We start from the raw sequence: 17,981 nt of genomic DNA on the forward strand, positions 1-17,981 counted from the left end.
AGATAAGTTAATGAAGTGAAAATAAAAATTATAAAAATTTCCATTTGATATGGACATGTACTGCATTATTAAAAGATCAATCCAGGTCCCACTGTCTGTCTCAGAACAAATGCATAAAGGTAGAAAAATAGTTGTCAATGGAGCGATACCTTTTCAAAATGTTCACTTTTGTACCTAATAAGAGGTGTATATTGGTACTTCTAATACACATTGGTACCTTAGAGGTACAGTACATACTGGTACCTTAAAGGTACATATATCTGTAAATGGTACATATTAGGAACTTTTTATGAGGTACCATCCCATTTTGTACCTTTTAATCTGAAAGTGAAGATAGTAAAGGCTTAAAACTTTTTCAGATAATTTGCCTTTTCATAGTGTTTTACAAAGCCATTTGGTAAAACAAGAATGTTTACTTGGGCGTTTGACTTGAGAAGTCATCCTCATTGACCGCCATGTAGCAGGAAGCAATGTCGTATAAATTTACGTTGATCATCAAGTCTGTCAACTATCACACAGCTGAGCTGTCATTGGTCCATTCTTGTCTTAAAAAAAAGAAAAAAAAATGACCTCACTTTAAATACAGCTCACCTGACTGGTACGCTACATTACGGATTGTCATTTATTTAACTTGTCTTCACCCTCAAAACACTGCCTTTTGGATTTACCGAGATTGTTGACTTTTCTAAAGTAAGGTAAAGAACATTTCATTTATTTTTTATTACGGTTTTTATTTTGTACATATTTGTGTTTAAAATTTGTTTTGGGATTGTGCTACTATTGCAATGGTATTACCCACTATTTTTTCTCATAAAAAAGTTCTGTAATAATTGTGTGCTGTAGTCTTCAATATGTGTGTATAATTTTTAATCACTTCTATGATATTAAATATACTATATTGTTTTATGTAACCCATTAATATAAGTGCCTATTTGTTGTCTATACATAGCTACATTGAAAATAGATTATACTTAAATTTTATTAGATTCTAGTAGATCTGTTTATTTTGTCTCAATTGAAAATGTGCCCCTGGTCGTCTTAGTGTAAATAATTATAAAAGTAGATAAAAGTCATAATAATAAATAAAATATGTTACCATTGGTGCTAACAACAATGATAATACAAAATAATACGAACAAACCTGTAAAAATAGTTGAAAGATGCCTGATAAAAGGTGTCGGCACCGCTGATTCGTGTGCGCGTCATCGCAAGAACTTGAACACAAGTTAGAGGTTTTAACAGGACTAAACCGTGTCTGAACTGCACCGGCTACATCACGAGCTGCATGACAGGTAGCCTAATAAGAAACATGTAAATGTGTTTGGAAAAAAAAGCCGGCGTGTGAGTTAAGCTTAATTAATTACAATAAAAGTTTACCTCGAGAGTTTTGTTGACAAACAATATTCGTTAGATGCTTTTTTAATACTACCACTCCAGTGAGTATTAGTTTTCTTCTAAATTAAATCCTTTTAGTTTTAGCCTACATTTTCATTTATAAAAAAATATCTGTGGTTTTAGTAAAAGAAAAATAACATGGTAAAGCCGAGGTTACTGTTTATTTTTGTTAAAAAACATTAAAAAAGATTTTATCTTATCTTTTATCAATAAAAACTGGTTTTAAATATCAACAAGATTGAATATAATTTTAACATAACAATCTTCCTTATTCTCATTTTGTTTCGAAATAAAAAATAAAAGTAAATATTTAGTAATATTAATATTTAGAGATTTTACTGATGTGTTACGCATTTGTATTAGCGTCGGCTACAAAAGAAAGAAAACCCTTTTTGTCCTTTCGCCCCTACATAGCACGACACTGATTAGAAATGTGTTTGATAATAAACTTTTGTATGTCTTTTTTTGAAGAATATTACTAAAACAACAGAGCAATGGAGTGGAGGATTATATTTGCCGTTCTGTGCCTATTTGGTAAGTATCTTTTCACAATGCCAAATCACTCTTTAGCATCTGCTTATTTTACATATAAAGCAATGCAATTTATTAGTATTTTTAATTTTTATTCTTAAAATTAATACCCAAGAGTGTGAATGTCATTGGTATGTGTGCTAGGGTCGCAGTTTTTTTTTACAACAGTCGTTCAACATCATTCTTTAGGGAGCAGCAGCATTACACATTTTGTCTGTCTCATTTGACACACCCTAGTTTCTGTAAATGTGACTAACAAAATATGCAGTTCTGCAGGTCCCATAGGTGACAGTTTTGCTGTATTAATGTCATACCAACATTCACTAGTGGTGTAATGAGTGACAGTTTATTTTAAAATTATTCATATTACCTAAAGTTAAGTTAAAGTTAAAGTATGTCAAGCGTCTTGTAGCCTGAGGAACTACACAAATTACAGAGCAGGCCTACTTAAACAGTTTAGTCCCATTTTGCAACCCACTTAGATGAGTATAAACTATAAAGCGGGACCCACCAACACATTTTTAAATGTATATATAAGGAAAACACAATTTTTTCTCTTACAATTCAGTGGTTTTTATTTTACTTATGTAATTTTATAAAAGAAATGTAAGTGTAATTGCAGTATTAAAATAGCTATCAAAATAAATATCAAAATTATAGTAGCCAAGCGACATTGCGGGTTTTAGTTCATCCTCATATGTTGAATCTCCCCCTTTATATATTTATATATACATTCAGTTAAGTTATCTATCAAGTACCCTTAGGAACTATAAAAATAGAAAGCCCAATAACTGGAAAGACTGATAACAGTCCATCCCGTTTGTATGTTTTGTCACTGTTTTAAACGCTCTCATAGTTCACATGTTCCCTCATAGTGAGCTACCGATTTTATACAAAGTGTCTAGATTTTACTATAGTTTACATTTAAGTTGACTATACTTTACTTACAACACCTACTAAGACACAATATTACATATTACCAAATATATTAAACATCTAAAGTATCTAAATTTTCTACATATACATTAAGTGACATTTCAAACCAATAGATGAGCCTGTGCATGCAAAATGCTCATAACGAGTAAAACTCTTACACCTCTAAATAGAAAAAAGTGATCTCACTAATTAAAGTCCAGGGAAAATAGTAGCAAGGCAACTTCAATATACTAGAAATAGATGAGACTCTCAGCCAAGTGAGTTGCACATGGATTGATATTCAGTACTCTAAACTCCAAAAAATGTTAAACCTTCAGCAGTCTTCCATTAGAGTTTTTTTAGATAATGATGATACAATAATGGATGTTTATTACAGTCAGTGTGTTGTAACATTTTCCTCTTTGTTTTATCCCAAACATGAATCCCACCTGTAAATGTGATGTCTCTAAATGCAGCAGCTTCATATGTAACAGCTCAAAATTCATCGTCCTCAAATGCAACGGTCTCAAATGCAACGGCCCTAAATGCAACGGGTTCAAATGCAACGGCTCCAAATGCAACCTCTCCAAATGCAACCGCTCCAAATGCAACGGCCCCAAATGCAACGGCCCCAAATGCAACGGCCCCAAATGCAACGGCCCCAAATGCAACGGCTCCAAATGCAACGGCCCCAAATGCAACGGCCCCAAATGCAACGGCCCCAAATGCAACGGCCCCAAATGCAACAGCTCCAAATGCAACGGCTCCAAACGCAACGGCTCCAAACGCAACGGCTCCAAATGGAACAGCATCTGCCAATAGCACTACTCCAGTAGAGTTGAACTTAAGTTTCAGCATTGCTGATACTTTCAAGGACGTCTACAACGACATGAATGCTCCAGATACCGTAAATCTCATAAAGAGCATTACCAGTCAGGTAATGTTTGTCTCTAATGAGAGACTGTTAGATTTCCCCTGTATTTAATTTATTAGTTTATTTAATTTTAGTAGCAGTGGATTCAATTAAAAAACAGTTAAACGGTTTAAAATGAGTAGTTTGCTTGTAAATGAAGACCACAGTAAAACAGATTTATGGATGTAAAGCCAGATATTTGTTTTAATCTGTTTTTCAATCTGTTGTAGATTGAGCCAGTTTACAAGAAGCGTTTTCCAAAGTTTCTCCGGATGCTTATAAAGAAATTCAGGTAAATCATATTGTAGAAAATTACTTTTAACATGTAAATTGGTTGGTTGGTATATTGTTTACTTATTGGAATGATTGGTGACTTTGCACAGCTTTGCATTTTAACAGATGATTTGTTAATTTAGTAGTTTGTTCATTTATTATTTGCACGTGTCTCACTGTGATTGTTTCTTGTCAGGAGTGGCTCTATTGTGGTAGATTCAGCACTTCAATTTGACAGCAATAGCACTACTCCTAATGTGACAGACGTGAAGCAACTCCTTACTGATGCAGCTGCAAGTGGAAACCTGTCCATCAAAATCAGCAATGACACCATCAACGTTACAGCACCTGCCACACCTGGTCAGTGTTTGTTTGCACATACTTTACGTGAATGTAAAACTAGAAAGAAGAAAGTCTACTCCAACATTAATGTAAAGTTTAATAGTCGTTAACTGAAAAGCCAAATTTTTACAAATGTCACTTTAGTCAATCCATTGGTATTTATCAAGTTTGACTGTTTTTGCTGCACAACCCTCAAAGTGCTTGCAAGCTTTTTTGGCAAAAACCTCCACTTCTAAAACAATTCACTCCTTTGCACAAGACATATCGTGAACAGTTGTAAAATCACGAAAGATGAAACTATAAACAATGCAAATGAAGAAAGCAAGAATAAAAAAATGAACCACACATTAGGGGGCGCTGTGATTCATGTGGCTGCCACATTTGGGTAGTATTCACGTCCAAAAACGGACACAAGTTTGAATGTGATCCATGGTCGTTTCACATGCGTCGCTCATCCAGATGGTTTACCGGCATTTGCATCTGAGCTCTTCATTTACTAACTCTACTTTGTTGCCTAAATTTAGATAATCTATCAGGAAGTCTTACCCTGAGAAACAAAAAAATATAAAGACCAATATCTCGAAAGATTGATTATAATCCACCATGTTTAAACTTCAATATTCCCTCATAGTGATGGCTTGTACTGATCCTGTGGTGTCTAGATTTTTTCCATAAATAAATGTTATCTTCACAGATTTCAGTTCTGAATATATTTTTTATTATAGCTTACAGTTAAGTTCTCTACATTATGTTTACAACACCTACTATGACACAATATTACATATTACCAAATACATTACATTTTTTGAAAAGTATCGTAAATATTCTACATACTGTAAGTGACATTTCAAGACAATAGATGAGCCTGTGCATGAAAAATGCTGAAAAAAAACTCTTACACCTCTAAATAGAGAAAACTGGCAAAAGCAAGAAAAAGTTTGCCTCTGAGGACTAATTCAGTTAAGAATTTCTATCAGATAGTACAATTGCATGAGACTCTTAGCCGAGTGAACTGGATTGATATTCGTTCAGTACTCTTAATATCAGAAAATTATAAACCGTCAGCAGTCTTATATTTGTTAAGAGTTTGTTTAGATAATGATGCTACAGTAATGGATGTTTATTACTACCAGTGTGCTGTAACATTTTCCTCCTTTTTTATCTTTTTCCAAATGTAACAACCCCGAATGTAACAACCCCGAATGTAACGGCAAATACGACCACAAATGGGACATCTCCAAATGTAACAGTCGCTGCCAATAGCACTACTCCATTAGAGTTTAACTTAAGTTTCAGCATTGCTGATACTTTCAAGGCTGTTTACAACAACATGACTGATCCTGAAACCTTATCTCTCATAAAAAACATCACCACACAGGTAATGTTTGTCTCTGATGAGAGATTGTTAGATTTACCCAGTATTTTATTTATAAATTTATTTAGTTTTTAATAGCAGTGGATTTATTTTAAAACAGTGGATACAAGTAAAAAAACAGTTAAATGGTTTCAAATGAGTAATTTGCTTGTAAATCAAGACAAAAAACAAAGTTATGGATGTAAAGCCAGATATTTGTTTTAATCCATTTTTCAATCATTTGTAGATTGAGCCAGTTTACACGAAGCGTTTTCCAAAGTTTCTCCGAATGGTTATTAAGAAATTCAGGTAAATATCTAATACTATTGTCTAATACTTCTCGTGCTGAATAATTTCATCATGTATTGATTGGTTGTCCTATTTTTTACTTTTTGGAATGATTGGTGACTTTTTTGTTCATTTATTATTTGCACGTGTCTCACTCTGGTTGTTTCCTGTCAGCAATGGCTCTATTTTGACAGATGCAGCCCTTCAATTTGACAGCAATGGCACTATTCCTAATGTGACAGACGTGAAGCAAGTCCTTATCGATGCACTTGCAAATGGAAACGTGACCATCAAAATCAACAATGACACCATCAACGTTACGGCACCTGCAACTGGTCAGTGTGTGATTGCACGTACTTTCTACCAGTAAAGGTTGAGGCTGAACAACTGTCTGTGACCATATTTTATATCTGTGTGAAAGTCCTTAAAAAAAATCCTTGTGGCAGTATTAAACACTGTTTTATAACTCAGTAGCCTATACATGCACTGTTAAAACGACTGTTTTAAACAACACATTTTGTGTCTAGTTAAGGACAACACATTTTGTGTTAAATTAAATTAATACATCCACTTATATTCATGTAAATACAGTAAGATTAATTTAAGGTGGACATATTTATCTTGTTGTACATGATGGAGGGCTCATTCATGAAAATCAGCCATTGTGTCACAAATGATTAGTGATGGCATAGATGACTGGGTTAAAAAATGCTAATTTGTCCTATGAGACTGTGTTAGAAATTTTTTTACATTTGTTGAAATACTGTACTTGGAAATGTGTCTCATTTTCTCTTTATTCTTCTCTACAGTAACACCTGTGACACCTACTAATGCCACAAATACTACCTCAAATACTGCACTGTTTACTTTAGTATTCAGCATTCTGGAAAACTTCAACGACACTTTGTCAAATTTGACCTCATCTGATGCTATAAGTCTACAAACAAAAATCACCAATCAGGTAAAATATGTAACCAGTGGTCATATTTAAATGTATCCAATCTAAAAGAAATAAATGGATGAAAATCATAATGAAATTTATCTATTACTTTTGTCTCTTACAGTTTGGTAATGTTTTCAAGAAACGTCATACAAACTATCTGCGAATGCTAATTAGGAAATTCAGGTAAATAAACTATTCGTCATAAATTTATTAAAATAGTAAAATCTTTATCAAATCAGAAATCAATTGTTTCCTTTCCATCATGGCAGGTTTACTTATATCTGTGTTTTTGCTTGATTATTTTTTGCAATGTTTATTTATAATATAACATGGTTTTATTATATAGAGCAGCTCCATCTGTTATTTTCACTTTATAATTTTATAAAAAAATATTTGAGCCCATATTTTTGTGTGTTTTCAGTAAAGGCTCCATTGTGACGAACAGTTCACTTGAGTTTAACAGCACTGGCGGTACAGTTGGAGCACAGCAGGTGGTTGACACAATTATTGAAGGAATTAAAAATGGAAATTTCTCCTTCACAATCGATCAGAAATCCATCAAAGTTACAGACTCGTCAGGATTCACAGGTCAGTAAATATTTTTAAATGTGTGTTTACATATAATGTTCAACACATATTTTTTTAGAAGTATGATTTAGTAGATTCCCATGTACAGCAATATAAAAATATTTACTTTTTTACAGTGTCCTCCAGTTCTCGAGTGATCACTAGTATGCTCACAGTGCTGTTGATGAGTCTAGCATCACTTCTGCTGTCAGGAGTGATCCGCCTATAAGCACCACATTCAGATGAAGAATCAAAGAAAAACTATTCCTGCATTTAAACATGATTACATGAAAACATATTATGAATGATCATGTCATCTTTGATCTTTTACACTCATTACATACTATTTAGTAAGCATTCAGAACCAACAACTTATTGTACTTTGCGCAACACGTTATAAGCTGTAACAGTTATCTGAAACAGTAGTCTTATATTTAGAGCCAGGTGATGTATTTTATGTCTGATTAATGACATTTTGTTTATAGCTCTGTTATGTCTATGTGTATACTGAGTTGGAGAAATAATGAGGATAGGTTTTTACATTTACACCGACTCTGAACATTCCTCCATGCATATATATATATATAATTTAGAAATGGAATTGTTTTGTTATGAACAGATTTATTTAACCTTTGAGTAACAGAATCTAAAACTGTTCTTAAAAATGTTGTGTACTTATACTGTTTTATGAGGTTTTTCTTTAAATAAAGGGGAAATCTTATCCTTATTTTCTGTAAATGTTTTCAACATTTTTGTAATTCTAGAGTTTCTAAATTTTATAAAATATGAATGGTAACATTAGTAAATTCATTAGCCAACATTAACTAACAATGATAGTTTTTCATTATATATGTTAATGCCAATACAGTTATTCAACGGTATATTGTTCATTGTTAGTACATGTTAGCTAACACTTTAGTTAATGTTAACAAATACAACCTTATAGTAAAGTGTTACCATGATAGTTTTTACATTTTCTTTTGTGTAAAAACAGCTAATTTAAAGTCGCCATGACAATAAAATGAAAAAGTATAATTTGTTTTGGAATATTGTGGTATTTTTTACAAATGACTTATCTTTGAGCTTCATTATTTTTTTTTTTCAAAATTCAGGTGCCCTCATAATCTTTAATCAAAACAATCTCTATGTACTTCTGGTCATATGCAGGGACACCGTGTGTGGGGGGGATAGGTGCTTAGGACGATTCTAAGGACCCATGAACTTTTGGGGGCCCAGCCAAGAACTGTGCCACATGCGCAACCCCCTTAAATTAGGCCCTCTTAGCTCCACACTGTCTTTACTCTAGCACCTTCTTCAATCTACGTTCTCACAGTGCGGAGTGAACTTCAGAAAAGTGTGTGTATTTACTGCTATTTGCTATGACATCTGCATATGTGAACTTCCTTACTATAAATGCAGTTTACATAATGTGACGCTGGAGCAATACAATGCAATTTTCTTTCCATTGTAAAGTTTTCGTTTTTTGTTCACCCCAGTTAAAAAAAACATGGTGATTTTTGTTCCCTGTTTTGTGTTATCATTCTGACGCAAAGTCAGCTCCCTGTAATCCTTTTTAACATAGCCGTATAAACTAATTAATATAGCCGTATAAGCTAATTAAAATAAACTAGAAATGGCATCGGTTACACACTCCAATGTTTTGAAACATATTATGCTAAGGAGGTATTTTTATGCAGTCGAGAATTGAGTTGATTGTGATATAACAGGAATGCAACAGACGCTAGTCCAGTAACGTATTAAAGCTTCTCACATTGCAACAACTTTAAGAAATCAATGAAAATGTATACGGTAATCTGCTATAGTTGTCCTTTTATTTTATATTAAAAAACAGCCTAAAGAATCATTTAAGAGTATAACGGTTTTCCCCAGTTCACTGTTTCAATGATCTGTCGTTCTTTTTGCTTTACTAAAGCTGTTGGTGTGTGAAACCTGTTATTCATCTTATAAATAATGCTAATTATTATAATACTGTAATGACACGCTAGGAGACGGAAGCAGTTGCAGGTGAAACACAATATTTATTTAAACAACACACAGGAATAAACGACTGAATGAGAGGCCAGGCAGGAAAATGTCCAGTGATGGTGGCAATGGTGGCGACAGACTATGGTGGTGAGTTGGTGACGGTGATGTTGATGGCAGCGTTGGTGGAGTGGTGAGCAGTGGTGAAAACCCAGGCTGAACACAGGAACATCCACACGAAGACGACAGCTACAACATACAATCCAACTCGACGACACGATAATACAAACACGGTGACACAGTAATCCAAACAACACTGGAGGCAAACATAGAGTGAGGATCTGGCAGGGAACAGAGAGTTGAGTGAGTCTTTATGGAGAGCATGTAATGATGAGCAGCTGGAGCGAGACAATCAACACACAGGTGAATGGGATGAGGGTAACGAGCACATGGGAGAGAGGTGAGTAAACACACACACACACACACACACACACACAAAACATGACACGGAGGAAACAGTGGATTTCCTACCGTGACACTACCCCCTCCCCTAGGACGTCACCTGACATTCCCAGCCTGCTTTACCTGTTGATTAAATCAATAAGGCGGTGATTCAATGTGTCTCGGGCTGGAACCCACCTTCTCTCCTCCGGACCATAACCTTCCCAATCCACCAAGTACTGAAATCTGCATCCCCTCCGTCTAGAGTCCAGAATACGATTGACCGAATATGTGGGTTCCCCATTAACGAGACGAGGCGGTGGGGGAACCGGGACAGGCGGATTAAGACGAGAGTAAACAACAGGTTTAATTTTGGAGACATGAAACGCAGAATGAATCCTCCTGTACGCAGAAGGGAGGTTAAGGCACACTGTTACCGGATTAATTATCTTGGTAATAGCGAACGGGCCAATAAATTTGGGAGCAAGCTTATTCGAGACAGAACGCATCGGAATGTTCTGAGTAGAAAGCCACACTCTTTGACCGACGTAGACGGGAGGCTTCGACCGGTGGCAATCGTCCTTAGCCTTGGCGCGCAACCTTGCCTGGAGCAAAGCTCTACGAGCTCTGGTCCAGATACGGTGACACCTCTGAACTAGTGCATGAGCGGAGGGGACCGAAACCTCGGATTCCAGACTAGAAAAATTCGGTGGTTGGTAACCTAAACTACACTGAAAAGGAGACATGCCCGTGGATGACACTGGCAACAAATTGTGTGCGTACTCCACAACTGAGAGCTGCTGGCTCCAGGACAAAGGATTCTTGGAGGCCAAACATCGCAACACCCTTTCGACATCCTGATTGGCTCGCTCGGTTTGACCATTGCTCTGGGAATGGAACCCTGAAGAAAGACTAACAGTCGCTCCTAGCAATTTGCAAAACTCTCGCCAAAATTTGGACACGAACTGGGAACCTCTGTCAGAGACCATGTCTGTCGGGAGGCCATGTATTTGGAAGACGTGGTCGATGACAGTTACCGCTGTTTCCTTGGCTGACGGTAATTTGGGCAAGGGAATAAAGTGAGTCGCCTTCGAGAATCGGTCCACTATGGTTAAAATCACCGTATTACCCTGGGAGGGTGGGAGGGCGGTAATAAAATCTAGCGGGATATGGGACCAGGGTCTCGAAGGCACTGACAGCGGTAAAAGTAACCCATCCGGAGGTCGATTGGAAGTCTTACCAGTGGCGCAAACCGAGCAAGCCAAGACAAAATCGTGGACATCACGAGCCATACCTGGCCACCAGAATCGTTGCTTGACTAGGAATCTAGTACGACTAACCCCTGGATGACAAGCCACACTGGAGCAATGACCCCACTGAAGGACATCTGACGGCAACTCTTCCGGCACAAATAAACGGTTTGGTGGGCAGCGAGCCGGGGGCGTTACCCCTTCTAAGGCTGTTAAAACCTTCGATTCGACCTCCCATCTGAGCGTGGAGACAATGATGGTCTCCGGCAAAATATGCTCGGGAGTGGCAGAACGATCGGAATGCTCAAAAAGACGGGATAAAGCATCGGGTTTGGTGTTTTTGGAACCCAGACGGTAAGAGAGTGTAAAATCGAAACGACCGAAAAACAGAGCCCACCGAGCCTGCCTGGAGTTAAATCTTTTGGCAGTTCTAATGTAATCGAGATTCTTATGGTCTGTTCACACAATGAAAGGTACCCCCTACCACTCAAGCCAGTGACGCCATTCCTCTAGTGCTAGCTTGACCGCCAACAACTCTCGATTGCCAATGTCATAGTTAACCTCCGCAGGGGATAAACGATGAGAGAAAAACGTGCAAGGATGAACCTTTCTGTCTGAGGATGCGCGCTGGGAAAGCACTGCTCCTACCCCCACCTCTGACACATCGACCTCCACTATGAATTGACGTGATCGATCAGGGGTGACAAGAATCGGAGCTGAAACAAAGCAGCTTTTCAGTTTGGCAAACGCAGCCTCGGCTGCGTCTGACCACCTGAACGTCAAACTAGGGGAGGTCAAGGTGGTCAGAGGTGCGGCTAGTTGGCTGAAATTGCGAATAAAATGCCGGTAAAAATTGGCGAACCCCAAAAATCTCTGCAGGGCCTTGCGAGACTCTGGGGATGGCCAATCTACCACAGCCTTTTAATCTTGTCAGGATCCATGCGAACACCCTCAGTCAAAATGATGTGTCCTAGAAAAGAAACAGACTGTGCATGAAAAACGCATTTTTCCATCTTGAAAAAAAGCCCATTCTCTAGCAACTGCAGAAGCACTCGTCGTACGTGTTGCAAATGTTCCTGGAGAGACGAAGAAAAAATCAATGTCATTCAGGTAAACATATGAACTGATCTACCATGTCTCGCAACACGTCATTAACGAGTGCTTGGAAGACTGCTGGCGAGTTTGTGAGCCCGAAAGGCATGACGCAGTACTCAAAATGGCCTCTAGGGGTGTTAAATGCAGTCTTCCATTCATCCCCCTCCCTAATGCGGACCAAATGATAAGCTTTACGTAAATCCAATTTAGTGAAAAGGGACGCTCCCTGCAACCTCTCGAAGGCTGAAGACATCAACGGCAAAGGATAAGTATTCTTTACCGTGATGTTGTTCAACCCTTGGTAGTCAATACAAGGCCGCAAGGATCTGTCCTTCTTACCCACAAAAAAGAACCCCGCCCCCACTGGAGAAGAGGAAGGCCGAATGAACCCCGTTGCTGGAGAATCAGAAATGTATTTCTCCATGGCCTCCATCTCTGGAACAGACAGAGAGTATAACTTGCCTTTAGGCGGAATCGTACCTGGCAATAAAGTCTATGGCACAGTCGTAGGGACGATGATGAGGGAGAGAATCAGCCCGAGACTTACTGAACACCTCCTTCAGGTCGTGGTACTCCGCGGGCACATTAGACAAATCCACTGCTTCCCCCTGAAACACAGATTCAGAAACAGTAAGACAGGCAGAGACAAGACAAGACTTATGACACTCCTCGCTCCAGCTGGTGACGGACCCCAGTCTCCAGTTTATTTTGGGGTTATGTGTGTGAAACCAGGAATGTCCAAGGACGATGGGGGATAGAGTCCGTGACATAAAAGGAAATCTTCTCGGTGTGGTTGCCGGAGGTGATGAGAGTGACAGGTACAGTGGTGTGTTTGATGGTAGGTAGTGGGTGTCCATTCAAAGCGAAGGGTGCAATCTGGTGAGTGAGAGGAATGACAGGAATATGGAGCTCATGGCTAGTGACCCGTCAATTAAATTTCCCTCAGCCCCGGAGTCCAGAAGTGCATTTTCGGTGTATGAATGGGTGGACCACCGTAGTCTCACCGGAAAGAGAGTAGATGTAGAAGAGGTCTTGGTGGCAGAGATCCCGCCTGATAGTAGCCTCCGTCTTACTACCGGGCTTGGTCTTTTACCGGGCACCGCTGAAACTGATGACCCGCCTCACCACAGTATATACACAGTCCCAGGGATCTCCGCCAGTTCTTCTCCTCCCGGGGAGGAGGGCTCCGGATCGGGGAGAACGCTGGTGGTAGTCTCGCTGGAGGGACTGTTGGACTTGGCTCTACGTGGTATGGCTGAAGGTGTCCTTCTTCTAGAGGCTTGGACAAGTCTAGCGTCGACCCGAATAGCCAAGTCCACGAGCCCATTCAATGAGGATGGTAGCTCAGTAGTGACGATCTCCCACTGGATGCGATCCGCAAGCCCATGCAGGAAATGGTCCCACTGCGCCTCCTTGTTCCACCTACACTCCGCCGCCAGGGTGCGGAACTCAATGGCGTAGTCGGAAACCGATCGATCCTCTTGACGGAGCTCCGCGAGGAGTCAAGCTGTCTCTCTCCCGGCGACAGAGCGATCGAAGACCTTCTTCATCTCTTCCGAGAGGAGGGTGAATGAGGAGCAGATGATGTCTCTATTCTCCCACACCGCCGCCCCCCAGAAGGCAGCCTTACCCGAGAGCAGAGAGAGTGTGAACGCCACTTTAGTCTCCTCAAGGCAGAAAGTTCTGGGCTGTTGGGCAAAGTGAAGAGAACAGTGAGACAAAAAGGGCGACAGTAATTTGGTTCACCGGAATACTTCTCGGGTATAGGCAGTCGTGGCTCGGGCGGAAAACTACCCCCTGAAGGTAAGGATGGTGTGAGCGGCGTGGGTGGCGCAGTGGTTAGCGGTGGGTGTTGAGATCGCTGGGAGAGCTCGGACACTTTCGCCACCATTGCATGGACGGCCTTACGCATCTCTTCGATGGATTTATCTTGATGATCCATTCGTTGTAGCGTACGCTGAAGGAAGTCCTCTAAAGTGGAGGTGGGTTGATCGCCTGCTGCTTCCATGTTGGCCAGATCCTTCTGTAATGACACACTAGGAGATGGAAGCAGTTGCAGGTGAAACACAATATTTATTTAAACAACACACAGGAATAAACGACTGAATGAGAGGCCAGGCAGGAAAATGTCCAGTGATGGTGGCAATGGTGGAGGCAGACTACGGTGGTGAGTTGGTGACGGTGATGTTGATGGCAGCGTTGGTGGAGTGGTTAGCAGTGGTGAAAACCCAGACTGAACACAGGAACATCCACACTAAGACGACAGCTACAACATACAATCCAACTCGACGACACGATAATACAAACACGGTGACACAGTAATCCAAACAACACTGGAGGCAAACATAGAGTGAGGATCTGGCAGGGAACAGAGAGTTGAGTGAGTCTTTATGGAGAGCATGTAATGATGAGCAGCTGGAGCGAGACAATCAACACACAGGTGAATGGGATGAGGGTAACGAGCACATGGGAGAGAGGTAAGTAAACACACACACACACACACACACACACACACACACACAAAACATGACACGGAGGAAACAGTGGATTTCCTACCGTGACAAATACAAGCTTTGGTCAAGCATTTTTGAACCAGTCTTATTTAAGGCAGAAGGTCAATTTCTAGAAAAGATGCATTGTTGTTGTTTTTCATTTTTCTTCTTTACGCCATTCCAGTATCTACACTATATTTCATGGCAAGAACCAGTTTAATTCAAGTTTTATTCAGACAAGCTGATTACTAGTGCCATGAATAATTTTAGCTCCAGATTTAACAACTGAAATACTCACATTTCATCATTGACACAAACTGAATGAAACTACTTCATGAATCACCTGGAAATTTAGGCAAAATGCAGGAACCAAGGACATAACATCTTAACCCTCCACGCGGTTCAGCCATGAGGCTGCTGCAACATAAAAGCACAAGCACATGCTGCCCTCTAATGGACAGTTGAAATAATATCTAACTATATACACAATGAAATACTCAAGGCCTTTAATACAGACACTTTGCCAATTTGCATGTTTTTGGCCTGTGGGAGTAAACCCACGCTGACACAGGGAGAACAAGCAAACTCCACACAGAAAGGCCACCTATTGAGACCACTATGATTTCAATCACTGACATAAGATTACTCCGTCAATATTAGATATATCAAGTTTATATTTTCACAGAATGATTTTATGTAAAAATAAAGGCAGGGCAGGGTCACAATTATCTTTAATCTTTGTCTAAGAATGTTGCATTTTCTCTGAATATTTGATTACAGTACTGTATTTTTCAATTAAATGTACATTTGCACAATAAATCATCTTAGCTTCAGACATTGTAGGTCTCTAAAAATACTGATAATTGTGGTCAAAACAATAGCAAAAGAAAATCTGCATTATTAAATTGTAGACAAAGATTTTGGATAGCTAGTTTGGATTTTTTGTTTGGTGTGAAATGGTTATGGTAGGGGACCCAACCCAATATTCTTTCATAGTATATATGTATATATGTATGTATATATGTATATATGTATGTGTATATATATATATATATATATATATATATATATATATATGTATGTATGTATGTATGTATGTATGTATGTATGTATGTATGTATGTATGTATGTATGTATGTATGTATGTGTATGTATGTATGTATGTATGTATGTATGTATGTATGTATGTATGTATGTATGTATGTATCTTTTCAATAGTACAGAAATTAATCAACTGTGTGTTTGATTTCTTGTGAGTCAGCTTTAGAAAAGGATTCCTTTTAGGACAACGTCCATTTGAATCAAATTGTATAGCTCTTGAACAATATTGGCAGCACTCATGCACCTGTTTTTGAAGCCAGCTTCTGCACGCAAAAGGCTCAACTTCTTTGATCGACCCTTGCCAGTCCTGTTTTGAGTGCAAACAATCTAAAACAAACTCTGTATGACCCTGGCCACTGTTCTGTAACTCAGTTTCAGGTTGTTATTGATCTTCTTATAGCCATCTCTGTGGAGAGCAACATTGAAAAAAATCTTAGTTCTGCTAAACCAGAGGTTTGGTTTTCTTTGATTCATCTTATTCAGGGGCAACTCCAGTGGCGACCGGTGACTTCTCTTCCGAGGTGCGCAAATTCAAAATATGGGTTCGCGGTGTCATGTGAACCATGTGCATCATGCATCTTGTCAAAATACATGCCTGCTGCACACACGTCGAAAGAATTTATGATAAAAGAGATTCACAAAATACTCGCAAGACACTAACTTCTGATTACACATGAGATTAAGTGAGTATCTGGCAAATTTGCGCATCTCTTTGTGCGCCCTCAAAAAAGAAGTCACTGGCCACCACTGGGCGACATTGTTAAGCTCTTCAGGAAGGTCAATTTCACTTTTGAAGAAAGTGCCTTGGAGAAATTGTCCTTCTGCCCCCTATAGGGCATTTAAAGTCTTTGAGGTATTAAAGCCAGCATCAATAACAAAACAATATAACCAAAATATAAAATAATGTGATAATAGTCTAAAGTTAACACTCATAACAATAAAGGTACTACTACATATGCACTACAGATGCCATAGAAAAAACATTTTTGACTGCAAATGGTCCATGAAGGTCCTTTAAGCAATCAATGCATAAAAATAAACTATTGGCTGCACATTTTGTTGAGTCTAACTATCCCATTGCTTCTCTACGTTATGTAGGTATCGGGCGAGTTCCTTTACCGAGGAGAGGTGGGGATCTTGATCGTATTTTAGTTAAACGTAAAGCTTACTGGATACATAAATAAAGAACTCTTGCTCCTTATGTTCTAAATGTCGATTTTGATTCAACCTGTTATCTATAAATGTTTTCTATTGACAGATGTTGGATGATATCGTTGTGTATTTATTCTTGTCCTGGGCCCGGTTCCCCAAAACGTTCTTATCGCTAGTAGTTCTTTACCTTGCCTATTCCTTAACCTCTCTCTTAACCCTATGGCATGATTCCAGACACGTTCGCACGCTAACTTAAATATATCTTCTGTAAGTCACACATTCATAAGGTTGATCTGTACCATTCGTAAGCTCTCTCTTAGCGTTGTTTGCGCGCAAAACGATTGCCGCCACTGTGCAGCAGTCTCTAGAATTCAGCGCAGCGCAGTATTAGTAAAACTATGGTATGCTGACAATGATTTTATTTTGTGGACATTTTAAGACTTATATTAGGGTATGTCTTTTAACATATTATTACATTATACTGTTTGTTTTAAAAGTTTGCATACATAATAAATATATATTATACATATACATGATTCACTGTAAAAATAATTGACTTACCATTAAGAACTATTACATAGGCTAAATGCACACATACATCTCAGTAGCCATTAAAACTTTCAAACGTTTATAAAGAATAAACGATAAACGTATGTGATAAAAACGCTATAAAAACACTACAAGGGAAATTAGGGGAAACAGACTTCAACCTGCTGCAGAGCCTTTTAGTCCATGTTAATTTTTTTATTCGGCAAAACTTAAACCCTTTTGACATTTTGCCTGATATTAGAAAAATTTCGATTCCCAAGACAACTCATTATTATGGAGCTGCTGAATCTTCGGTAAAAAGTGTTTCTGTGCCTTAGTAGATTTAACTAAATAAAATGAGTAAACTGTGTTACAATTTTTTTTAATCAAAATATGAGTTAAAATAGCATAATAATTT

The 17,981-nt window shown here is 38.5% G+C and overlaps 1 protein-coding gene across 4 annotated transcripts in view; it reads left to right on the forward strand.

The window, feature by feature from the left end:
* Window positions 1-552: 552 nt before the first annotated feature.
* LOC129445276 (uncharacterized) overlaps window positions 553-17,981 on the forward strand; it is an 88,828-nt gene continuing 71,399 nt past the window's right edge. For 2 of the 4 annotated variants that reach the window (XR_012365805.1, XM_073861684.1), the window contains exons 1-2: window positions 553-695; window positions 1,867-1,929. Coding sequence is in view for 2 of the 4 variants with exons in the window: in XM_073861684.1 (XP_073717785.1) it covers window positions 1,890-1,929 (40 nt within the window). In the remaining 2 variants the exon portion in view is untranslated. Of the gene's footprint in view, window positions 696-1,866; window positions 1,930-3,317; window positions 3,779-3,984; window positions 4,047-4,223; window positions 4,388-5,547; window positions 5,748-5,970; window positions 6,033-6,185; window positions 6,347-6,820; window positions 6,973-7,075; window positions 7,138-7,375; window positions 7,543-7,658; window positions 8,557-17,981 lie in introns of those variants that run through there. The other 2 variants (XM_073861703.1, XR_012365807.1) reach the window with 2 other exon arrangements.

Source organism: Misgurnus anguillicaudatus, chromosome 3 (assembly GCF_027580225.2).
Source record: "Misgurnus anguillicaudatus chromosome 3, ASM2758022v2, whole genome shotgun sequence".
Taxonomy (NCBI): Eukaryota; Metazoa; Chordata; class Actinopteri; order Cypriniformes; family Cobitidae; genus Misgurnus; species Misgurnus anguillicaudatus.